The 25,871-nt window shown below is 44.3% G+C and overlaps 1 protein-coding gene across 1 annotated transcript in view; it reads right to left on the bottom strand.

Moving 5' to 3' along the window:
• slc49a4 (solute carrier family 49 member 4) overlaps window positions 1-25,871 on the bottom strand; it is a 65,865-nt gene that overhangs the window by 26,222 nt on the left and 13,772 nt on the right. The window contains exons 3-5 of the mRNA XM_078552608.1: window positions 22,569-22,837; window positions 10,118-10,247; window positions 387-495 (exon numbers count right to left, since the gene is read on the bottom strand). Coding sequence (XP_078408734.1) covers window positions 387-495; window positions 10,118-10,247; window positions 22,569-22,837 — 508 coding nt within the window. The remainder of the gene's footprint in view (window positions 1-386; window positions 496-10,117; window positions 10,248-22,568; window positions 22,838-25,871) is intronic.

The raw sequence follows: 25,871 nt of genomic DNA, 5'->3' as shown, positions 1-25,871 counted from the left end.
AACATGTCATGTGCTCTCTGGTTTCTGGAAATGTAGTTCTCAATTAATTAAATTGACCTAAATTTGACCTTGCTCACTAAGTGTTCTACACTTGTATAAGGTTGGAGTACACAGCAAAGATTTTCTTTAAAGTAACATTCACCTATTTGTTATCCTTCATGCAGCTAACAAATGAAGATCTGCAAAAATCAGAAAAACCTTAAATTCAGACGTCCACAAGAGAACAATGAAGATAATCCTCAAGTAACAACCTTGACCATTATATCTAGTCCTGTGCACATCACACTAAGAGGCGGTACCAACACTCTGTAGGAGTTGGTTATGCTAGAGCTGTTTTAGAGAATAAACTTTTAATTCAAGGACAAAGAAAGATCCTAGTTTCTTACCTGGCTCACCTTGAGCGGCGTTAGAATTACATCCAGTACACCTGACCAGCCTGCTAATATTCCCAGAGGCATAGCAAAAGCCAATGCGATCATCAGAAACCTGAAATTGCTACGGTGGCAAAATAGGACATTTAAAACATTACTTTCAAGTCAGGCCTGTGGCACTAAATCAACTTGTACACAACAACTGTCTCAAAATGCATAAGGTACTTGAAGTTTATCACATTTTGGAAGCTTTAGTAAACAAGATGCAATCAGAGAATTACCACAAACTATTAACATAGCGGCTATGACCAATCATCTTATAAAGTACAGATGTGATTTCAGATAAATCCCAAGTTGTGCTAAGAATTACACTACCAGCCAATTTAAGATGATCAGTTGAGTTCACAATGTGGCTCACTTACACCTGCTAGAAGCCACATATATTTATGCTTGTCCAGGCATTGTACCTATTTTGAATTAAACAAGAGTGGGGGGAAAGAGATCCCCGGCGATTCGCCATGGCAATGCTGCAACCAGTGTCAACCTGCCAGCCAATCAGCATTCTTTTTTCACGCAACATGAACTTTGGCATTCTTGCATCTGTCCTGATTAGTGCAAGACAAAAACCTTCGACAGCATGTCCCTTTTTGCAGCAATACTCAAGCTACATACGAACATTCATACGGATTAGGATAGTAGGCCATTCTGCCCCTTGAGCCACTCCACCATTCAATAAGATCATGGTTGATCTGATTGTGGCCTCAATTCCAAACTCCAGCCTACCCCAGATATCCTTTCGCTCCTGTTAGTCAAGAATCTAACTCTGCTGTAAAAATATTCAATGACCCTGCCTCCACCACACTCTGGGGAAGAGAGTTCCAAAGACTCTCAACCCTCAGAAAAAAATTTCTCCTCATCTCTGTCTTAAATGGGAGACTCCCTTTTTAAACTGTATTCCCTAGTTCCACTCTCTCCCACCTTGTCAAGTACCTTCAGGATCTTATGTTTCAATAAAATCGCCTCTTATACTTCTAAACTCCAATGAATACAGGTGCAGCTTGTTCAACCTTTCCTCATAAGATAACCTCCCATCTCAGGTATCAGTCGAGCGAACCTTCTCTGAACTATTTCTAACGTATTTATATCCTTTCTTAAATAAGGAGACCAAAACTGCACACAACACACAGATGTGGTCTCACCAAAACTCTGTACAACTATAGCAAAACATCTTTACTTTTATCTTCCATTCCCCTTGCGATAAATTACAACATTCCATTTGCCTTCCTTATCAATTGCTGTTTCTACAAACTAACTTTTTGTGATTCATGTACCAGGACACTCAGATCCCTCTGTACCATTGAGTTCTGCAATCTCTCTTCATTTAAAGATGCTAGTTTCTATTCTTCCTGCCAAAGTGGACAAGTTCACATTTTCCCACATTATACTCCATTTGCCAAATTTTTGCCCATTCACTTAACCTACTATATCACTTTGCAGGCTCCTTACGTCCTCTTGATAACTTACTTTACTACCTAACTTATTTTACTACCTACCTTTGTGTCATCAGCAAATTTAGCAACCATACTTTAGATCCCTTCAACAAAAACAGAAAACGCTGGAAAAACTCAGCAGGTCTGACAGCACCTTTGGAGAGAGAAAAACAAAGTTAACGTTTCGAGTCCATATGGCCCTTCTTCAGGGCTGAAGAGAAGTGGAAATATGATGAAATGTATACTGTTAAAGGGGGGGGTGGGGCAGGTAGAGACTGGATAGAAGGCCAGCGATAGGTGGGGACAACGGAGGGATTGACAAAGATGTCATGAACTAAAGGACAAAGGGGCTGTTAATGGTGGTGGTTAGTGCTAAAGAAGGTGCTAATAGTGGCGTAAAGGTAAGAAAGCAGGATAAGGGTAGCATTGTATGAAAGAACAACATGGAACAAGTGACAGATGTATGGGATGGGTGGGGGAGGGGGCGGTGGTGGGGGGGGAAAAAGGTTGAGAAAATGGGATCAAAAAGGGGATAAAACTATGGGTAAATGAATAAAAATAAAACAAATGGATAAAAAATAAAAATGAATGAAGAAAGGGGATTTAAAAAAGGGGATGAGGATGGAGGAGAGAGTTCATGGTCTGAAGTTGTTGAACTCAGAAGGCTGTATGGTGCCTAATCGGAAGATGAGGTGCTGTTCCTCCAGTTTGCGTTGGGCTTTGCTGGAACATTGTAGCAGGCGAAAGACGGACATGTGGGCATGAGAGCAGGGTGGTGTGTTGAAATGGTAAGCGACCGGAAGGTCTGGGTCATGCTTGCAGACAAACCTGAGGTGTTCCACGAAGCGGTCACCCAGTCTGTGTTTGGTCTCCCCTATGTAGAGGAGACCGCATGGGAAGCAGCAAATGCAGTAGGCCAAATTAAAGGAGGTACAAGTGAAGTGCTGCTTCACCTGAAAGAAGTGATTGGGCCCATGGACCATAAGGAGGTAAAGAAGCAGGTGTTGCACCTTCCGTGATTGCGTGGGAAAGTGCCGTGGGAAGGCGATGAGGCATTGGGGGTGATGGAGGAGTGGACCACGGTCCTTATGGAATGCTGATCGGCGGGGGGGGGTTGAGGGTGTTTGGTGGTGACATCATGCTGGAGTTGGCGGAAATGGTGGAGGATGATCCTTTGAATACGGAGGCTGGTGAGGTGAAAAGTGAGGGCAAGGGGTGCCCTATCATGTTTTGTGGGGTGGGGGGTGGGGGGGGAGAGGAGGTGTGAGGGCAGAGGTGCGGGAGATGGGTCAGACACGGCTGAGGGCCCTGTCAACCACAGAGGGGAGTTTGGTGGGGGGGGGGGGGAGACCTCGGTTAAGGAAGAAGGGAGACATGCCAGAAACGCCGTTCATCAGAACGGATGTGACGGAAGCGAAGGAACTGAGAGAATGAGATGGAGTCCTTACAGGAAGCGGGGTGTGAGGAGCTGTAGTTGAGGTAGCTGTGGGAGTCAGTGGGTTTGTAATGACTATTGGTGGACAGTCTAGCACCAGAAATGGAGACAGAGAGGTCAAGGAAAGGAAGTGTCAGAGATAAACCATGTGAAGGTGATAGCATGGTGGAAATTGGAAGCAAAATTGATAAATTTTTCCAGGTCCAGACAAGAGCATGAAGCAGCACTGAAACAGTCATCGATGTACCGAAAAAAAGAGTTGTGGGTGGGGGCCTGAGTAGGACTGGAACAAGGAATGTTCCACATACCCCATAAAGAGACAGGCATAACTGGAACCATGAGGGTATCCATAGCCACACCTTTCATTTGGAGGAAGTGAGACAAGTTTAGGGAGAAATTGTTCAGTGGGAACACAAATTCAGCCAGATGGAGGAGAGTGGTGGTGGATGGTGATTGTTCGGGCCTCTGTTCAAGGAAGAAGCGGAGAGCTCTCAGACTATCTGGTGGAGGATGGAGGTGCAGAGGGATTCGACGTCCATAGTGAAGAGGAGGCGGTGGAGGCCAAGGAACTGGAAATTGTTCATATGACATAGGGCATCAGAGGAATCATGGATGTAGGTGGGAAGAGAGTGGACAAGGGGAGAGAGAATGGAGTCAAGATAGGAAGAAATGGGTTCCATGGGACAGGAACAGGTTGGCACGATCGGTCTACCGGGGCAGTCCTGTTTGTGGATTTTGGGAAGGAGGTAGAAGCAGGCTCTCCGGGGATGGGAGACTATGAGGTTGGAAACTGTGGAGGGAAGAACTCCAGAGGAGATGAGGTCAGTTATAGTCCTGGAAACAATGGCTTGATGTTCGGTGGTGGGGTCATGGTTCAGGGGGAGCTAGGAAGAAGTGTCTGAGAGTTGGCACTCAGCCTCTGCGAGGTAGAGGTCAGTATGCCAGACAACAGCAGCACCACCCTTGTCGGCAGCTTTGATAACAAAGTCAGTGTTGGACCTAAGGGAACGGAGTGCAGCAAGTTCAGAAGGGGGCAGGTTAGAGTGAGTGAGAAGGGAAGAGAAATTGAGACGGCTGATGTCACGTTGACAATTCTCAATGAAAAGATAGGGAGCTGATAAGAGGCCAGAGGGAGGGGTCCAGGTGGAGGGAGAATACTGGAGGCGGGTGATAGGATCCGTGGAATGGCGGGTGGTGAGGGGAGGACTCCTGCCCAAAGAAGTGAGCATGGAGACGAATACGGCGGAAGAAGAGTTCAGCATCGTGCAGAGCCTGAAATTCACTGAGATGAGGGCGTAAGGGTGTGAAACGGAGTCCTCTGCTGAGTGTTGAACATTCAGTATCAGAGAGGGGAAGGTCAGAGGGTATGGTGAATACACAGCAAGGGCTGGGATTAGAAGACGGGATGGGGTCAGAGGGACAGAAAGGGGTGGAGGGCCCTGGATGGGCATTGGTACCAAGTAGTTGTTGGAGCTTGTGTTCCTTAGCATCTGAAAGGAAGAGGAAAAGTTTCTTGTTAAGGCGTCAGATGAGACGAAGAATAAAATGAAACTGGGGACAAGGACAGCTTTCAGAAAGGATGAGTCAGTGCTGCTGGAGAGAGAGGTCAAGTGTGTTAATATAGCAGCGCAAGGCACGGAGCGTGGATCTCAGAATGCGGCTTTTCACTTCTCTTCAGCTCTGAAGAAGGGTCATATGAACGCGAAACGTTAACTTTGTCTTTCTCTCTCCACAGATGCTGTCAGACCTGCTGAGTTTTTCCAGCATTTTCTGTTTTTGTTTCAGATTTCCACCATCTGCTATATTTTGTTTTTATCTTAGATCCCTTCATCCAGGTCATTGATATAAATTGTAAATAGTTGAGGGCCCAGTACTGATCCCTGTGGCACTCCAGTCATCATATCTTGTCAACCCAAAAATGACCCATTTATGCTTACTTTGTCTCCTGTTAGCCATCCAATCCTCTATCCATACTAGTATGGTACCCGCTACACCATGAGCTCTTATTTTGTGTAGTAATCTTTGACGTGAGGAAATAACATGTGCTGTGGATAAAGGGGAACGAGTGGATGTACTGTACTTAGATTTCCAGAAGGTATTTAATAAAGTGCCACATCAAAGATTACTGCGTAAAATAAAAGCATTCATGGTATAGAAGGTTGGCTGGCTAACAGGAAGCAGAGAGTAGAAATAAATGGGTCTTTTTCCGAATGGCAGGCAGTGACTAGTGGGGTACCGCAGGGATCGGTACTGGGAGCCCAGCTATGCACAATACATATTAATGATTTAGATGAGGGAACTAAATGTAATATCTCCAAATTTGCAGACGACACAAAGCTGGGTGGGAGGGTGAGCTGTGAGGAGGATGCAGAGATGCTTCAGTGCGATTTGGACAAGCTAAGTGAGTGGGCAAATGCATGGCAGATGCAGTATAATGTGGATAAATGTGAGGTTATCCACTTTGGTAACAAAAACAGGAAGGCAGATTATTATCTGAATGGCTACAAATTGAGAGAGGGGAATGTGCAACAAGATCTGGGTGTCCTTGTACACCAGTCGCTGAAGGTAAGCATGCAGGTGCAGCAGGCAGTAAAGAAGGCAAATGGTACGTTGGCTTTCACAGCGAAAGGATTCGCGTACAGAAGCAGGGGTGTCTTGCTGCAACTATACAGGGCCTTGGTGAGATCACACCTGGAATATTGTATGCAGTTTTGGTCTCCTTATCTGAGGAAGGATGTTCTTGCTACAGAGGGAGTGCAGCAAAGGTTTACCAGACTGATTCCCGGGATGGCGGGACTGACATATGCGGAGAGATCGAGTCAGTTAGGATTATATTCGCTGGAGTTCAGAAGAATGAGGGGGGGGATCTCAAAAGTGGACAAACCTCCAGGTCCAGATGATTTGTGTCCCAAACTGCTGAGGGAGGCAAGGGAGGAGATCGTAGGGGCTCTGACCCAAATTTTTAATTCCTCTCTGGCCACCGGGGAGGTGCCAGAGGACTGGAGAACAGCTAATGTGGTTCCACTATTTAAGAAGGGTTGTAGAGATAAGCCAGGGAACTACAGGCCAATGAACCTCATGTCAGTGGTAGGGAAACTATTGGAGAAAATTCTGAAGGAGAGAATCTATCTCCACTTGGAGAGGCAAGGTTTGATCAGGGATAGTCAGCAGGGCTTTGTCAGAGGGAGGTCATGCCTAACAAATTTGATTGAATTTTTTGAGGAGGTGATCAGGTGTGTAGATGAGGGTAGTGCAGTTGATGCAAAGCCTTTGACAAGGTCCCACATTGGAGGCTTATAAAGAAGGCAAATGCACATGGGATACAGGGTAATTTGATAAGGTGGATTCAAAATTGGCTTAGTTGTAGGAGACAGAGGGTGGTGACAGAAGGATGCTTTAGTGACTGGAAGCCACTGTGCAGTGGCGTACCACAGGGATCTGTGCTCGGTCCCCTATTATTTGTCATTTATATAAACGACATAGACGACTATGTGGGGGGTAGGATTAGTAAGTTTGCAGATGACACAAAGATTGGCCGGGTGGTTAACAGTGAGGTTGAGTGTCTTGGGCTACAGGAAGGTATAGACAGGATGGTCAAATGGGCAAATAAGTGGCAGATGGAATTTAACCCTGAAAAGTGTGAGGTGATACACTTTGGAAGGAGTAATTTGACAAGGAAGCATTCAATGAACTGCATGACACTAGGAACTTCTGAGGAACAAAGGGACCTTCGCGTGTGTGTCCATAGATCTCTGAAGGCGGAGAGGCATGTTAGTGGGGTGGTGAAAAAGACATATTTTTCCTCACATCCCCCCATAACCTCCTGCCCCTCACCTTGAACTTATGTCCCCTTGTGACTGACCCTTCAACGCAAATCGAGGCATAGATTACGAAAGTAGGGAGGTCATGTTGGAGTTGTATAGAACCTTGGTGAGGCCACAGCTGGAGTACTGTGTGCAGTTCTGGTCGCCACATTATAGGAAGGATGTGATTGCACTGGAGGGGTGCAGAGGAGATTCACCAGGATGTTGTCTGGGATGAAACATTTAGGTTATGACGAGAGGTTGGATAGACTTGGGTTGTTTTCACTGGAGCAGGGAAGACTGAGGGGCAACCTGATCAAGATGTACAAGAATATGAGGGGCATGGACAGGGTGGTTAGGGAGCAGCTGTTCCCCTTAGTTGAAGGGTCAGTCACAAGGGGACATAAGTTCAAGGTGAGGGGCAGGAGGTTTAGGGGGGGGGGATGTGAGGAAAAACTTTTTTACCCAGAGGGTGGTGATGGTCTGGAATGCACTGCCTGGGAGGGTGGTGGAGGTGGGTTGCCTCACATCCTTTAAAAAGTACCTGGATGAGCACTTGGCACTTCATAACAATCAAGGCTATGGGCCAAGTGCTGGTAAATGGGATTAGGTAGGTAGGTCAGGTGCTTCTCACGTGTCGATGGGCCTCTTTTGCACTCTGTGATCTCATAGAAACCTATAAAATTCTAACAGGACTAGACAGGCTAGATGCATGAAGGATGTTCCCGATGGTGGGGTAATCCAGAACCAGGGGTCACAGTCTGAGGATACGAGGTGGATCATTTAAGGACTGAGATGAGGAGAAATTTCTTCACCCAGAGTGGTGAGCCTGTGGAATTCACTACCACAGAAAGTAGTTGAGGCCAAAACATTGTATTTTCAAGAAGGAGTTAGGTACAGCTCTTGGGGCAAAAGGGATCATAGGTTATGGGGAGAAAGTGGGAGCGGGCTATTAAGTTGGATGATCAGCCATGATCATAATGAATGGTGGAACAGGCTCAAAGTGCTGAATGGCCTACTCCTGCTCCTATTTTCTATGTTTCTATGAGTGGTGTGCCACAGGGATTTGTGCTGGGGCCTCAACTGTTTACAATTTATATAAATGATTTGGATGAAGGGATGGATGGGATGGTTGCCAAATGTGCTGATGACACAAAGATAAGTAGGAAAGTAAGTTGTGAAGAGGACATAAGGAGGCTACAAAAAGATATAGATAGGTTAAGTGAGTGGGCAAAGATCTGGCAAATGGACTATGATGTGGGAAAATGTGAAATTGTCAATTTTGGCAGGAAGAATAAGAGAGAAGCATATTATCTAAATAGCGAGAGGTTGCAGAGCTCTGAGATTCAGTTATACAGAGCAATAGTGAGACCATATCTGAAGTACTGTTTACAGTATTGGTCACCTTATTTAAGAAAGGATGTAAATATATTGGAAGCAGTTCAAAGAAGGTTTACTAAACTAATACCTGGATTGGGTGGCTTATCATATAAGGAAAGGTTGGACAGGCTAAGCTTGTATCCCCCTGGAGTTTAGATGAGTAAGAGGTGGCTTGATTGAAACACAAGGTTCTGAGGGATATTGACAGGGTGGAAGCGGAGAGGACATTTCCTCTTGTGGAAGAATCTAGAACGAGGGGTCACTGTTTGAAAATAAGGGGTCGACCATTTAAAACAGAGATGAGGCGAAATTTCTTCTCTCAAAGGCTCACGAGTCTTTGGAACTCTCTTCCGAAACTGGCAGTGGAAGCTAAGTCTTTAAATACTTTTAAGGCAGAAGTGGATAGATTCTTGGTAAGCAAGGCAGTGACTGATTATCAGGGATAGGTGGGGTGCAGATTAGTGACTACTATCAGATCACTCATGATCTTATTGAGTGGCGGAGCAGGCTCATGGGCCGAATGGACTATTCCGGCTCCTTGTTCGTATGTAGCACCTCGTCAAATGCCTTCTGGAAATCTAAGTGCAGCACATGCACAGGTTCTCCTTTATCCACATTGCTTGTTACTTCTTCAAAGAATTCTAATAAAATTAGTCAAACATGATTTCCCTTTCACAAAACCATGTTGACTCTACCTGATTGCACTGACATTTAAATGCCCTGCTCATAACCTCCTTAATAATAGATGCCAACAGTTTCCCTATGACAGATGTTAAGTTAACTGGCCTGTAGTTTCCTGCTTTCTGTCTCCCTCCTACTCAATCTTTACTACCAAGCAACTATTTGTACGCCACATCTGAAGGTCAACAACATTCCCCAAGTGCTGTACTTAGAAATCAGTTTAAATTATGTAATCAAGTCCTAGAGTGGTGTCTGAACCTACAATCTCCTAAGGTACAAGAGCTCTAATACCAGTAAGGAAATAAAGGGAGTAAAATCAGCAAGAACATTATGATGGCTTTTCTGTATGCCACATTCAGCATCTTCTAATGTCATATTTAATACATCGAGATTCAGGAGTTCAATTCATAAGTTGAGTTCTTCTTGAAAGGTCACTCAGAAGGAAAAGTAAACATTGGAAATACTTTTATGCTGTATGATGCTGTACAAGATAAAATCAAAGTTGAAATCGATACAGATTTAAGAACAAAAGCCCATGATAAGGAATTGCAAAGAAACTCATGTATCCAGCTTTAACTCAGTGATCCTTGATTCAATAACCGATGTGCAAGAATGAGTTCCAATTTAATTATTTAATGACATGATCTTCAAGACTGATTAAAAGTGCAGTCACAGTAGCAAGTTCAAGATATATCTAACCTGACAGCATCAAGGGATACTTCAGAAATTTTCTTTGGCGCCTGAAGGAATGATTTTCCTCAGCCATTGTAATGGCTTGTGGATAAAGATACTCTATATTTCAACAATGGCACGAGGCTCTTGTCAATCATGGATCACCTGGCACTACAAAGGTTCTGCTCAGCATCAAGATCTGGCAACATCTTGCACACAATTCTCAGCACGATAGGCTCCTCTGCCAGAATGTAAATTACCCAACACGATGCAGGGCAAGCTTACCTGAGAAGTCTGTAGATGCTGTTTCTGTAATTGAGCCTCTGGCTTGCAGCAGCTATACTGGGTGGAAGAGGTGGTTGAGATGGGAAGTAGGCTGTCAAAATAACCAACAGCAAAGCAGTCACACCAAATTCTGGAAGAGGAAAATGGTCAGAGTGTCAAGACATACACTGATCAAAGAAATTCACACATCGGAGAAATTAATTCTCATGGAATGATTAACTGTGATAAAATCCAATGCAGGCCAAGAATTTTAGCATCAACATGCTGGTCATATAGTTAGCATTACCCTGCCTTAGAAAGTATCCTCTTACTTTCCACTTTTTCTTGTTAAAAATAAAATATCCTTGGTACTTAAGTTGAAACTCTTTCGAGTTATCAACAGTCACAGATTGCAACTTCTTTCGAGTACAATCACAGTTCTTGGTTTTCCAGGAGTGGGACATGAACCCACAACCCTCTGATTCAAAGGCGAGGGTGCTATGAACTGAGCCACAGCTGACACCTCGTACTTAAGTTGAAACTCTTTCGAGTTATCAACAGTCACAGATTGCAACTCGTTCGAGTACAATCACAGTTCTTGGTTTCCGGGAGTGGGACATGAACCCACAACCCTCTGATTCAAAGGCGAGGGTGCTATGAACTGAGCCACAGCTGACACCTCGTACTTAAGTTGAAACTCTTTCGAGTTATCAACAGTCACAGATTGCAACTCTTTTTGAGTACAATCACAGTTCTTAGTTTCTGGGAGTGGGACATGAACCCACAATCCTCTGATTCAAAGGCGAGGGTGCTATGAACTGAGCCACAGCTGACACCTCGTACTTAAGTTGAAACTCTTTCGAGTTATCAACAGTCACAGATTGCAACTCTTTCGAGTACAATCACAGTTCTTGGTTTCCGGGAGTGGGACATGAACCCACAATCCTCTGATTCAAAAGCGAGGGTGCTATGAACTGAGCCACAGCTGACACCTCGTACTTAAGTTGAAACTCTTTCGAGTTATCAACAGTCACAGATTGCAACTCGTTCGAGTACAATCACAGTTCTTGGTTTCCGGGAGTGGGACATGAACCCACAACCCTCTGATTCAAAGGCGAGGGTGCTATGAACTGAGCCACAGCTGACACCTCGTACTTAAATTGAAGTAGCAGCATTAACACATAGCTACTAAATATATTAACAACTAGAATCATAAAAATCGTTGACCAAAGCACTTGAAACAGGTCATCTGCATTACATCAACAGTCAGGGTACCCCAGTGGATTTATTTTCTCAAGAATACCAACTCTTCTACACACTCTCCACAAATCACTTTCATCTCCTGGCAACAATCCCTTGTTCGAGAATTAAGAGCTCTTCATCTTTAAAACAGAGGGGTGATCTCATTGCAAAAGGTAGCAAATTAAGCTGATGATAGGCTCAAGATTAGGTAGGTAGTTACTGATGATACCAATTTGCAGATAGAGTTAACCGCTCAAGCTGCCTTAAAAGTGCACCCTTCTCTTTGAAGACAAATAAGTTAGAACCTGCTGCAAAAGTTTTTCCTCTCATCTCCCCACCAATTTAATTTGATAAACTTAAATGTCAAATGTGAGTACTAGTGCAGGAATGGTGAGGAACTTACTGAAACAGAAACTTACCCACAGTGCTACAACAAGCATGTCATTTCAAAAGCATTCATTACTTCAACAACCCTGTGCAATTAGTCTTGGCAACAAGTGTTGTCTTTAGCACTTTTCCTTTAAGCAAGATAGATATTCAGAAGGATTCCAGAGTTGTACTAGCTGTTTAGAAGGGCTCAATTTAAATTAATGACATTTCAGCTGTGATTCTCTCGTTCTACAGAAGTGGACATTTAAGATCTGCACGCTAATCACTCACTTAATTTCCCCATTAGGAATTCAGTGGCACTGCATCATTTTTGGCAACATGAGAAAGTATAGCAAAAGAACTACTGGACCTTGTTCAAAAATGTGGCAATTTTAGTAGAACTGCAACTTTGGAATAGACAACATAAAGAGCATTTTAACATTTGAGAGAGCATGGTACAATCAGTGCATACCACAATCAGTTCAAAAGGAAAAAAAATGCCATTGCTAAGCTGAACAGGATATTCTTTCCAGTACGCCAGCACATTCACTAACTGTTTAAATTGTACAAAATTGTATTAAATAGCTGTTCTGATAATGATCTTAGTAAAAATGGACTTTAAAAAGAAAAAGTTTGGTCACAGAGCATAGATTGACAAAATCCATTATAGGGTCACAAAAGGTACAACTGAGGCAAGATTGAAATAAATTGTAGTAGGAACATATAATGGGAGAAGCAAATTTCACCAAAAGGGTTACTGTTCTGTAGCCCTTGAGTCAGTTATTGGCAGTAGCGAGCTCCATTAATGGCATTAGTCTGAAGCATGCAGTACCACAAATGGCTTAAAACATTACATTAGCTTAAAGCTGCCTCTGCTGTCAACAAGGGAGATATAATTGAGGTGAACTTGATAGAGCATAGAGAATCCAAAACAAGGGGTGCAATAAGGGCTAGGTCATTCAGGAGTGAAATCAGGAAGCACTTTTGCACACAAATGGTTCTGTGGAACTCTCTCTCCCAAAGTACCATGGATGCTGGGTCAAGTTAAATTTTCAAAATGGAGAATGACAATTTTTAAAATTAGGTAAAGCTACCAAAGGATACGGATCAAAGGAGGATAAATGGAGCCACGTTATAGAAAAGGCACAAGCTAATTGAATGGAGGGACAGACTCGAGGGAATGATCTTTCCTGCCCCTAAAATGAGACAATGGTTAAAACACAGACAGAATTCCATGGTACAGCAATCATGGATGAACTCTGGATGGAGCAAGATTTATGAGCTAGGTGGTCAACTAAATGTTCCATCTTATACTCCAATTATTTGGAAGAGTACACAGCAACTTTGCACATTACTTTTGGACAGATTTATATCTACTACACTTAACAAGATCTTAAGTTTTATCTCGCGATCCGGAAATGTGTTTTTTTTTTATTCATTGGATGTGAGCGTCGCTGGCTAGGCCAACATTTATTGCACATCCCTAATTGCCCTAGTTCAGAGTCAACCACATTGCTGTGGTTGGAGTCACGTGTAGGCCAGACCAGGCAAGGACAGCAGATTTCCTTGCCTAAAGGACATGAGTGAACCAGATAGGTTTTTAACGACAATCGACAATGGTTTCACCATTAGACTTTTAATTCCAGATTAATTTAATTCCAGAACATCTGCATGGCGGGATTCGAACCCGGGTTCCCAGAGCATTACCCTGGGTCTCTGGATTACTAGTCTAGTGACAAAACCACTACACCATTGCCTTCCCCTAAGTTCGGTCAGTTAAGTGTATAAATAAGTCAACCAGGAATCTGTGAATAAAACAGCGGCATGGAACTATTCAGCAGGCCATTAATAAAAACAAAGTGCTGGAAAACTCAGCAAATATGGCAGTGTCTGTAGCGAGAGAAACAGTTAACGTTTTAAGTCCATTATGACTCTTCTTTGGAACCCCAGCTGCTGAGTTTTTCCAGCACTTTTGTTTTCATTTCAGATCTCCAACGTCTGCAGTATTTTGCTTTTATTATAAGCAGGCTATTAATTTGTGTCCAAAGCACTGGCCTGAAACAAATTCTTTTGCATGCCTCAGTGTCCGGACAGGCCATTTATTACACTTGCATATGAGGCAAGATGAGGCAATAACTTCCAAAATACTAGAACTACAGAAAGAGGTGGAAAAAAAAAATGAGTCAAAAAGCAATAGAAGCATTCATGAACTAAAAACCCAAGAAAAAGGAGCAGGGAAAGACCACATGCCCCCTCGGGCCTGCTCCACCACTCAGTAAAGTCATGGCTCACCTTCTACATCAACTCCACTTCCCTGGCTTATCCCCATTTCCCTTGATTCCATTAGGGTCCAAAAACCTATTGTTCTGTCTTTAATATAGTCAATGACTGAACACCCATAGTCCTCTGTATCAAAGAATTCCAAGGATTCATAAGCCTCAGTGAAGAAATTTCTCTAGCTCAATTTTAAACGGCTGACCCTTTATCCTGAGAGTATGACCCCCTCCTCCCCCTCAATCCCCTGCCCACCATAACCAGGTCCTAGGGTCTCCAGCCAAGGGAAACAACCTGTCAATGTCAACCATGCCAAGTCCTCTAAGAATTTTATATGTTTCAATTAGATCACTTTGAATTCTTCTAAACTCCAGAGAATATTGGCCCATTCTACCCTCCTAATAGGTCATTCCCCTTATCTCAGGAATTTCACTTCTTCTGAGGCAAACACATCTTTGGTAGGTACGGTCTCACCAAAGCTCTGTACGACTGCAACAGGACTTTCTCACTCTTATACTCAAGCCCCTTGCTTAAAAGCTACAACTGACATCCTAATTGTCTGCTGCACACACATTAGCTTTCAATTTATTCATTTACTATGCTTGGTTTCTTTACATGATATCCTGGAGACACATAAAAGCAAAAAACTGCAGATGCTAGAAATCCAAAACAAAAACAAAAATACCTGGAAAAACTCAGCAGGTCTGGCAGCATCTGTGAAGAGGAGCTCAGTTTAGCGTTTCGAGTCGGAATGACCCTTCAACAGAACTAAGTAAAAATAGAAAAGAGGTGAAATATAAGCTGGTTTTGGAGGGGGGGGGGGCGTAGAGCTAGATAGAGGGCCAGTGATAGCTGGAGATAACCAAAAGATGTCACAGACAAAAGGGCAAAGAGGTGTTGAAGGTGGTGATATTATCTGAGGAATGTGCTAATTAAGGGTAGAAAGCAGGACAAGCAAGGTACAGATAGCCCCAGTGGGGGTGGGGTGGGGTGAGGGAATCAAAAAAGGCTAAAAGGTAGAGATAAAACAATGGATGGAAATACATTTAAAAATAATGGAAATAGGTGGGAAAAGAAAAATCTATATAAATTATTGGAAAAAAGGGGCGGGGGGGGAAATCGGAAAGGGGGTGGGGATGGATGAGACAGTTCATGATCTAAAATTGTTGAACTCAATATTCAGTCCGGAAGGCTGTAAAGTGCCTAGTTGGAAGATGAGGTGCTGTTCCTCCAGATATAAAAACAAAAAGCTAAAAGCTATTGCGGATGCTGGAAATCCAAAACAAAAACAGAATTACCTGGAAAAACTCAGCAGGTCTGGCAGCATCGGTGGAGAAGAAATCAGGCAACGTTTCGAGTCTTCATGACCCTTCGGCAGAACTGAAGCATAGTTAGGAGAAAGATGAAATATAAGCTGGTTTAAGGTGGGGGGGCGGGGGGAGAGAGAGAAGTTGAGGGTGTGGTGATTGTGGAGATAAGCAAGCAGTGATAGGAGCAGATAACCAAAAGATATTACAGACAAAAGGATCAAAGAGGTGTTGAAGGTGGTGATATTGTCTAAGAAAGGTGCTAATTAAGAATGGAAGACAGGATACTCAAGGTACAGCTCTAGTGGGGGTGGGGTGGAAAGACTGACAGGGCATTACAGGTATAGATTTAAAAATAATGGAAATAGGTGGGAAAAGAAAAATCTATATAAATTATTGGAAAAAACAAAAGGGAGGGGGAAGAAACGGAAAGGGGGTGGGGATGGGGGAGGGAGTTTAAGATCTAAAGTTGTTGAATTCAATATTCAGCCCGGAAGGCTGTAAAGTGCCTAGTCGGAAGATGAGGTGCTGTTCCTCCAGTTTGCCTTAAGCTTCACTGGAACAATGCAGCAAGCCAAGGACGGACATGTGGGCATGAGAGCAGGGTGGAGTGCTGAAATGGCAAGCGACAGGGAGGTCTGGGTAATGCTTGCGGACAGACCGAAGGTGTTCTGCAAAGCGGTCACCCAGTCTGCGTTTGGTCTCTCCAATGTAGAGGAAACTGCATTGGGAGCAACAAATGCAGTAAACTAAATTGAGGGAAGTGCAAGTGAAGCGCTGCTTCACTTGAAAGGAGTGTTTGGGCCCTTGGACGGTGAGGAGAGGGGAAGTAAAGGGGCAGGTGTTGCACCTTCTGCGGTTGCATGGGAAGGTGCCGTGGGAGGGGGTTGAGGTGTAGGGCGTGACGGAGGAGTGGACCAGGGTGTCACGGAGGGAACGATCCCTATGGAATGCCGCTGGGGGGGGGGTGAAGGGAAGATGTGTTTGTTGGTGGCATCATGCTGGAGTAGGCGGAAATGGCGGAGGATGATCCTTTGAATGCGGAGGCTGGTGGGGTGATGGGAGGACAAGGGGGACCCTATCAAGGAGAAGGTGGTGTGAGGGCGGATGCGCGGGAGATGGGCCGGACACGGTTAAGGGCACTGTCAACCACCGTGGGTGGAAAACCTCGGTTAAGGAAGGAGGAGGACATGTCAGAGGAACTGTTTTTGAAAGTGGCATCATCAGAACAGATGCGACGGAGGCAAAGGAACTGAGAGAATGGGATGGAGTCCTTACAGGAAGCGGGGTGTGAGGAGCTGTAGTCGAGGTAGCTGTGGGAGTCGGTAGGCTTGTAATGGATATTGGTGGACAGTCTATCACCAGAAATTGAGACAGAGAGGTCAAGGAAGGGAAGGGAAGTGTCAGAGATGGACCATGTGAAAATGATGGAGGGGTGGAAATTGGAAGCAAAATCAATAAATTTTTCCAGGTCCAGGCGAGAGCCTGAGGCAGCACCGAAGTAACCCATCGATGTACCGGAGAAAGAGTTGTGGGAGGGGGCCGGAGTAGGACTGGAACAAGGAATGTTCCACATATCCCATAAAGAGACAGGCATAGCTGGAGCCCATGTGGGTACCCATAGCCACACCTTTTATTTGGAGGAAGTGAGAGGAGTTTAAGGAGAAATTGTTCAGTGTGAGAACAAGTTCAGTCAGACAGAGGAGAGTAGTGGTGGATGGGGATTGTTCGGGCCTCTGTTCGAGGAAGAAGCGGACAGCCATCAGACCATCCCGGTGGGGGATGGAGGTGTAGAGGGATTGGACGTCCATGATGAAGAGGAGGTGGTTGGGGCCAAGGAACTGGAAATTGTTGATATGATGTAGGGTGTCAGAGGAATCACGGATGTAGGTGGGAAGGGACTGGACAAGGGGAGAGAGAATGGAGTCAAGATAGCAAGAAATGAGTTTCGTGGGGCAGGAACAGGCTGACACGATTGGTCTGCCGGGACAGTCCTGTTTGTGGATTTTGGGTAGGAGGTAGAAGCGGGCCGTCCGAGGTTGGGCGACTATCAGGTTGGAAGCTGTGGAAGGAAGATCTCCAGAGGAGATGAGGTCAGTAACAGTCCTGGAAACAATGGCTTGATGTTCAGTGGTGGGGTCATGGTCCAGGGGGAGGTAGAAGGAAGTGTCTGCGAGTTGACGCTCAGCCTCTGCAGGTAGAGGTCAGTGCGCCAGACCACCCTTGTCAGCGGGTTTGATGACAATGTCAGGGTTGGACCTGAGAGAATGGAGTGCAGCAAGTTGAGAGAGAGACAGGTTAGAGTGGGTGAGAGGAGCAGAGAAATTGAGACGACTTATGTCACGCCAACCGTTCCCAATGAATAGATCAAGAGAAGGTAAGAATCCAGAGGGAGGGGTCCAGGTGGAGGGAGAATATTTGAGGTGGGTTAAAGGATCCGTTGAACGGGGAGAGGACTCCTGCCCAAAGAAGTGAGCACGGAGATGAAGACGGCGGAAGAAGAGTTCAGCATCGTGCCGAGCCCAAAATTCATTGAGATGAGGGCGTAAGGGTATGAAACTAAGTCCTTTGCTGAGCACTGAATGTTCAGCTTCGGAGAGGGGAAGGTCAGGGAGTATGGTGAATATACGGCCGGGGCTGCGATTGGAAGACGGGATGGGGACAGAGGGACAGGCAGGGGTGGAGGGTCCTGGATGGGAGTTGGTGTCGATGAGTTGTTGGAGCTTGCGTTCCTTTGCACCTAAAGAGAAAAAGTTTCTTGTTGAGGCGTCAGATGAGACGAAGAATAAAATGAAACTGGGGGCACGCACAGCTTTGAAAAAGGGTGCGGCGGTGTTGCTGGAGGGAGAGGTTGAGTATGTTCATATGGCGGCGCATGGCACTGAGTGTGGATCTCAGAATGCGACGAGAACAGCAGTCCGAGGAGCGTTGTATGTCCCGAAGATACCTGTAATCCTGGGTGGGTTCGAAACATGAGGGATGGAACTTCAGTTGAAATCCACGTGGGGTAAGTCAGAGACGAGACATTCACTGAGGAAGAAAATATGGCTGTGAAAGCGGGTTTTAGTAAACACCTTGTCAAACACCAGGAGAGAAATGGAAAGCAATGAAGGTGAACAAGGCAAAAGAGAGATACGAAAATCCTGACAGAGAGAAGAGCAAAACTTCTTCAAGGTAGGCATTCCTTGAAGAGAAGTGGCAGTCAATTAAACACTAAGATAAAAGCAAAAAACTGTGGATGCTGGAAATCCAAAACAAAAACAAAAATATCCGGAAAAACTCAGCGTCAACTCGCAGACACTTCCTCCTACCTCCCACTGGACCATGAGCCCACCACTGAACATCAAGCCATTGTTTCCAGGACTGTTACTGACCTCATCTCCTCTGGAGATCTTCCTTCCACAACTTCCAACCTGATAGTCTCCCTACCTCGGGCGGCCTGCTTCTACCTCCTACCCAAAATCCACAAACAGGACTGTCCCAGCAGACCGATCGTGTCAGCATGTTCCTGCCCCACGGAACTCATTTCTTGCTAAATTGACTCTATTCTCTCTCCCCTTGTCCAGTCCCTTCCCACCTACATCTGTGATTCCTCTGACACCCTACATCATATCAACAATTTCCAGATCCCTGGCCCCAACCGCCTCCTCTTCACAATGGACGTCCAATCCCTCTACACCTCCACCCCCCCACCGGGATGGTCTAATGGCTCTCCGCTTGTTCCTCGAACAGAGGCCCGAACAATCCCCATCCGCCACTACTCTCCTCTGTCTGACTGAACTTGTTCTCACACTGAACAATTTCTCCTTAAACTCCTCACTTCCTCCAAATAAAAGGTGTGGCTATGGGTACCCGCATGGGCCCCAGTTATGCCTGTCTCTTTATGGGGTATGTGGAACATTTCTTGTTCCAGTCCTACTCCGGCCCCCTCCCACAACTCTTTCTCCAGTACATCGATGGGTTACTTCGGTGCTGCTTCATGCTCTCGTCTGGACCTGGAAAAATTTATTGATTTTGCTTCCAATTTCCACCCCTCCATCATTTTCACATGGTCCATCTCTGACACTTCCCTTCCCTTCCTTGACCTCTCTGTCTCAATTTCTGGTGATAGACTACCCACCAATATCCATTACAAGCCTACCGACTCCAACAGCTATCTCGACTACAGCTCCTCACACCCCGCTTTCTGTAAGGACTCCATCCCATTCTCTCAGTTCCTTCGCCTCCGTCACATCTGTTTTGATGATGCCACTTTCAAAAACAGTTCCTCTGACATGTCTTCCTTCTTCCTTAACCGAGGTTTTCCACCCATGGTGGTTGACAGGGCCCTCAACCGTGTCCGGCCCATCTCCCGCGCATCTGCCCTCACACCTTCCTCTCCCTCCCAGAAACATGATAGGGTCCCCCTTGTCCTCACTTATCACCCCACCAGCCTCCGCATTCAAAGGATCATCCTCCGCCATTTCCGCCTACTCCAGCATGATGCCACCAGCAAACACATCTTCCCTTCACCCCACCGGCGGCATTCCACAGGGATCATTCCCTCCGGGACACCCTGGTCCACTCCTCCATCGCCCCCTACACCTCAACCCCCTCCCACGGCACCTTCCCATGCAACCGCAGAAGGTGCAACACCTGCCCCTTTACTTCCCCTCTCCTCACCGTCCAAGGGCCCAAACACTCCTTTCAAGTGTAGCAGCATTTCACTTGCACTTCCCTCAATTTAGTTTACTGCATTTGTTGCTCCCAATGCAGTTTCCTCTACATTGGAGAGACCAAACGCAGACTGGGTGACCGCTTTGCAGAACACCTTCGGTCTGTCCGCAAGCATTACCCAGACCTCCCTGTCGCTTGCCATTTCAACACTCCACCCTGCTCTCATGCCCACATGTCCGTCCTTGGCTTGCTGCATTGTTCCAGTGAAGCTCAACGCAAACTGGTGGAACAGCACCTCATCTTCCGACTAGGCACTTTACAGCCTTCTGGACTGAATATTGAGTTCAACAATTTTAGATCATGAACTCTCTCTTCCATCCCCACCCCCTTTCCGATTCCCCCCCGCCCCCCTTTTTTCCAATAATTTATAGATTTTTCTTTTCCCACCTATTTCCATTATTTTTAAGTGTATTTCCATCCATTGTTTTATCTCTACCTTTTAGCCTTTTTTGATTCCTTCACCCCACCCCACCCCAACTAGGGCTATCTGTACCTTGCTTATCCTGCTTTCTACCCTTAATTAGCACATTCCTCAGATAATATCACCACCTTCAACACCTCTTTGTCCTTTTGTCTGTGACATCTTTTGGTTATCTCCAGCCATCACTGGCCCTCTATCCAGCTCTACCACCCCCCCCACCCCCAAAAACCCAGCTTATATTTCACCTCTTTTCTATTTTTACTTAGTTCTGTTGAAGGGTCATTCGGACTCGAAACGCTAAACTGTGCTCCTCTCCGCAGATGCTGCCAGACCTGCTGAGTTTTTCCAGGTATTTTTGTTTTTGTCCTGGAGACACATGTTGTGTATCAAGAGTGGCGAGGAGCAGGAGGCATTCACAAGATTGGCCCACTCCTCCACATCTTTCAGTCAAGGGGAAAAATAAATTTAGTTCGTGCACCCTCCCCAAAACAGCTGTTCTGTAAGTGATTCCAAAGCGTCTTTGCATATTCTGAATCATAGAATGGTTACAACACAGAAGGAAGTCATTTGGCCTGTAATGTCTATGCAAGAGTTATTCCCACTCCCCGCCCTTTCTCTGTAGCCTGGCAATTTTCTCTCTTCAGGTGCTTATCCAATTCCCTTTTGTCATGAAAATGGAATAATTTTCATAATATTATTGTGATTTATTGTAAAGGTAGGTTAATAGTGGGGTTTGGGTTAGTTTATCTCTGTGGATGTGTGTGGGGGATTTAATTGAATTAGAGACAGCTAGTCTGGAGCTTTTGAGTGATCAAAAGGGGAGCTAGGTTTGAAATGCTAAACACGTAAACATGGCTGAAGTCTTAGAATGTGAAGTGTGAGGAACATTTGCATTTTTAGATAAACCAGAGTAGTTTGAATTTCAAAGAGATGATGAGATGTTACACCTAGCCATATGAAGCTAAGTCAAACAGTGTGTTTATTTTTCCCAAAGGTTACTCATAATAGAGTACAATGGAAGATTTATATTATGTAAAAAGTAAAGCTGCATAGACATATTGGAACAATGGAATTTACATTAAAAAGGGAGAAAAGTGTATAAAGGAGATGAGGTTATGTGTAAGGAAGAAGGCATTCTAAGATCTAACCTAAGTGTGAAAAGCTTCCAGCCTCTATGCATCAAGTTGCTGTCTACAGGAACTGAAGCTAAGAAAACTCACTGTGAATATTGCTGGCCAGGGTATCGTGTGGCTTTGCCTGGGTCTGTTGAAATTTATTTGTTTTACTGTTGCCTTAACATAGGTGTAACTGGGAGCTAGATTAATTAGGGGGTCTAGGAGTTATTACAGCAGTGTTTTGTAGATCTATGTATGTGTTTAAAACCTTTTCTATTAATAAATGTTTAGCGTAGTTTTGTACAAAAACCTCAGTCTCAGTGGGCTCATTACTACTGAATTCAAGGCATGCATCTCAAAATAAAGTACAAATTGCAAAACAGTTGTGGCAGCTGTTTCAAGTTTCCCTCTGAGACTTGAGCAACTCTGCATTTACCATCCACTGTGCCATAACACTTTTGAAAGCCACAATTTAATCATCTTCCACCACATTCTCAGGTTGTGCACTCTAGGTCCTAATCACTTGCTGCACAGAAAAACGTTTCCTCATGTCGCCATTGGTTTTGTTGGCAATCACCTTAAATCAGTGCCTCTGGTTCTCAACCCTTCTACTAATGAGGTACAATTTCTCGCTATTTATTCTATCTATTCCTAACAACCTTCTCTTCTCTAAGGAGAACAACCTCAGTTTGTTCAATCTATCCAAGATATTGAATAACTGCATAAACTACTTCCCGACCTCAAGCAATTCAAACCTGTACCCTCTCTTTGTCATGGTTTAACTCTAAGTAATGCACCAACTTAACTTTTCTAGACAGTTAATTCTCCTGGAGACCTCTGTGAGGTTTCCCTTTTAGGTATTTCCTCTCAAGGCTTCTACAATTTTTACACCATCTCAACCAGGCCCTCATGGGAAAGCAGAGTACAGGACTGGTCTTCTGATAAGAATACTAGGTGTAATGTTCTTCAGGTATTAAGTGAAGCAAAGATCAATAGAGAGATTTTTTAAAAAAGTTAATATTATTCACCTGCGTATAATAGAGTTTGAATGCGACCCTTGATAAAGTCAATGTGATGGTTGGAGGCAGTAAGCAGAGACGTGGTACCATTGGGTGCTGGGACAATCAAAGGGCCTACCAAAAATGCACAAGCCGCACCAAAGTAGTTGAACAGTGATGCAACGGCAGTGGCTGTGGCCCTCTGGTCTGGAGGGAACCAGGTTGTTGAGAGAAATGGAGGAGCGTTTATTACGACAGGACCAGCGAATCCATTGAGCAGCTGTCCAATGTGGATCAACCTAAAAGCACAGAATAAAAATTACAACAGTGAATAGATGTCAACATTGACAATGTATTCAACGTCAATGAAATGTTACTCAGAATAATTTAAGAATCAGATTTTGAACAAAATAAACTGAAAGACAATATGAAATTAAAACAAAGATAAATGAATAAATAAAAGCAAATACTGTGGATGCTGGAAATCTGAAATAAAAACAGAAAATGCTGGAAAAACTCAGCAGGTCCAGCAGCATCTGTGGATAGAAAAACAGAGTTAACATTTTGAGTCCATATGACTCTTCTGCTGAGTTTTTCCAAGTGAATAAAGTCAGCGATGAAGTGAACTTTTGAAATCAGCAGCTCTGCTGAAGCAATGAATAACTCGCAGACTAAAGCCAGAAGGTGTTCCAGTCTAGTCCAGTCAGGACTAGCTATTCATCAAAAGATTTAGAGTCTTACACAGAGTGCTCATGTTCGCAACAGTAAAGAGAACTGTCCAATAAAGATATGGTGTATTGAGGTACGAAAGCCCATTTTCTAAATCTACCTTCACCAAGCCAAATAGTTAAAATAGTCTTTCTGGAAACATTTCATGTTGCACAGCGCCAAGAACACTTTCAAAAGGCTTCACAGACGCCCTTGGTTGCACAGGACAATTGCAGCTTTGTCAGCTCTAACAAAATGGCGACTCAATAATGTTTTAAATCCCCTGACAAAACGTTGACAAATCAGAAGATTACTTCAGCAGTCATCAAAACAAAACTGAGAGAACATAGAGCACTACAGTTTGGCATTGCTGAGGAATGCACTCAATTCCAGGTACCACTGGCATTTCTTTTCAAGCTCCTATCACGAAAAGAAAAGCAGTCCTGTTGTTGCAACTAGAACATCTCAATAGATTCATTGGCCAGACATTTCAGTGTCCCTAAAAAGAAACAAAACTCTTCACTTTTAGTTTGCAAGTACAATTTGTAATCTGAAATGGAATTAATCCTAAGGATTGGGAAAAGGCCATTCAGCCCATCGGACCTGCTATTTGAAAGAACTATCCAACTCGTCCCATTCCCCTGCAGCTCCGCAAATGTTTTCTTTTCAACTACTTTTCCCCCAATCGCTTTTGAAAGTTGCTATTGAATCAACTTTGACCATCTTTTCAGAGAGTGCATTCCAGATATCTGTGTTCTCTGATTACCATTGGAAACAAATCTCCATGGCAAACTCCAATCCCTAACAACCATCTCCATCCCTCTCCCTGGCAACTGTCTTAGGCTGAATAATACTGTTTGTTGCCTTGGTGTCATATCTGACCTCGAAAATGAGCTTCCGATCAAATATCAAGACCACCTATTTCTATCTCCAAATCATTGTTCAACTCTGTCCTTGCCTCAGCTCCTTTTCTGCTGAAACCCTCATCCATGTTGGTGTCACCTCCAGACCTGACTATTCCAACGCACTCCTGGCTGGTTTCCCATATTCAATCCTCTATTATTTTGAGTTCATCCAACACTTTGCTGCTCAGCTCTTAACTTGCGCCAAGTCTGTTCCCCCACCCCCCATCCCTGTGCTCGCTGACCTACATTGGCTCCCGGTTAAACAACACCTTGATTTTGAAATTCCCACTCTTGTTTTCAATCCCTCCTTGGCTCACACTACTTTATTTTTGCAATCTCCTCCTTATTTCCATAATTTCCTCCAGTCCTACAACCCTCCCAAAGAGATGTACTCTGATTCTGGACTCTTGAGCACCCCCAATTTAAGTAAGTCCACCAGAGGTGGCCATGCCTTCATCAGCATAGACCCTAAGCTCTGGAATTCCCTCTCTTTTTTCCTTTAAGATGTTCCTTTAAAATCTAGCTCTTTGATCAAGCTTTTGGTCATCTGCCCTCATATCTATGTGACTTGGTGTCAACATTCTGCTTCATAGCACTCCTGTGAAACATCTTGGGATGCTTGATTATACTAAACATGTTATATAAATGCAAGTTGTTGTTGTACTCTAACAAAGCTCCTCAAGTTTGAACACCTTTTTGATCTCCTTCTTAAACTTCTCTGTTCCAAGAAGAATAATCCCAGCATCTCCAGTCTCTTCACGTAACTGAGTCCCTCATCCCTGGTGCCATTCAAGTAGATAACCGGCATTTCGTAACAAAGCCCTCTGGAGAAAGCAATGTTCACAACACTGCTGAGGGTTTACCAGAAACATGAACGGAAAAATAATTCCGTCCAGCACTAAGTTTGTGGAATTCCTCAAGAAGAGAAGTAAATGTACACATGCAGAAATAAAACAAGTGTCACCAAAACTGAAACTTGTCAGTACAGTTTGCTGAATGGTGTTAATTCCTTTATATAATTTAAATTTTAGTTCACATCACAAGCTGCCAATAGGATTAGAGAAGCACTATGGCTTCAGATAGTAGTTGGCAATACAAGTAGGGAAGCGTCTTGTTATCGTAAAATGCCATGTGAATTTCCAGATTTAGCAGGTGCACTGCATTTGTTGACCCGTCCCTGCGGCAGTGAAAACGTTGATAGCTGAGTGCATTTGTGGATTAAATGATCACATCACTGCAGATCATTTCTCTAATAATAAAGCCTGGTGTTAATTAAAATAAGTACTTGTATGGTAATGCCTTGGGCACTTATTTGTTCAGCCAGGTGTCTGGCACACACAGAAACCCATAATGATGCTCAAGAATTTTGAGAAAATGTCGGTAGGGTTCCTGTTTCTTTCTGGTGTACATGCATGGTATGTAGATACACACTTCAAAACTTTAGCAGACTTAAGTACACAAGTGTTTCACCAGCTAAACAACAAGTTACGTTTATATAGCACATTATTAAATGCCCCAAGGAGCTTCACAGGAACATTATCAAACAAAATTTGACACTGTGTCACATGAGACGGACGACATTAGGGCAGATGACCAAAAGCTTGGAAGCATAGGGGTTTAAGGAAGAACTTCGGAGCTTAAGGCTAAAGCAACTGAAGGCATGGCCGCCAGCAATTAAAATCAGGGATGCTCAAAAGGCTAGAATTAGAATGGAGGAGGA

The sequence above is a fragment of the Cetorhinus maximus genome, chromosome 11 (assembly GCF_964194155.1).
Source record: "Cetorhinus maximus chromosome 11, sCetMax3.hap1.1, whole genome shotgun sequence".
Lineage (NCBI taxonomy): Eukaryota > Metazoa > Chordata > Chondrichthyes > Lamniformes > Cetorhinidae > Cetorhinus > Cetorhinus maximus.
Note: the sequence above shows the minus strand (reverse complement) of the source record. Positions and strands in the feature narration are given on the sequence as shown.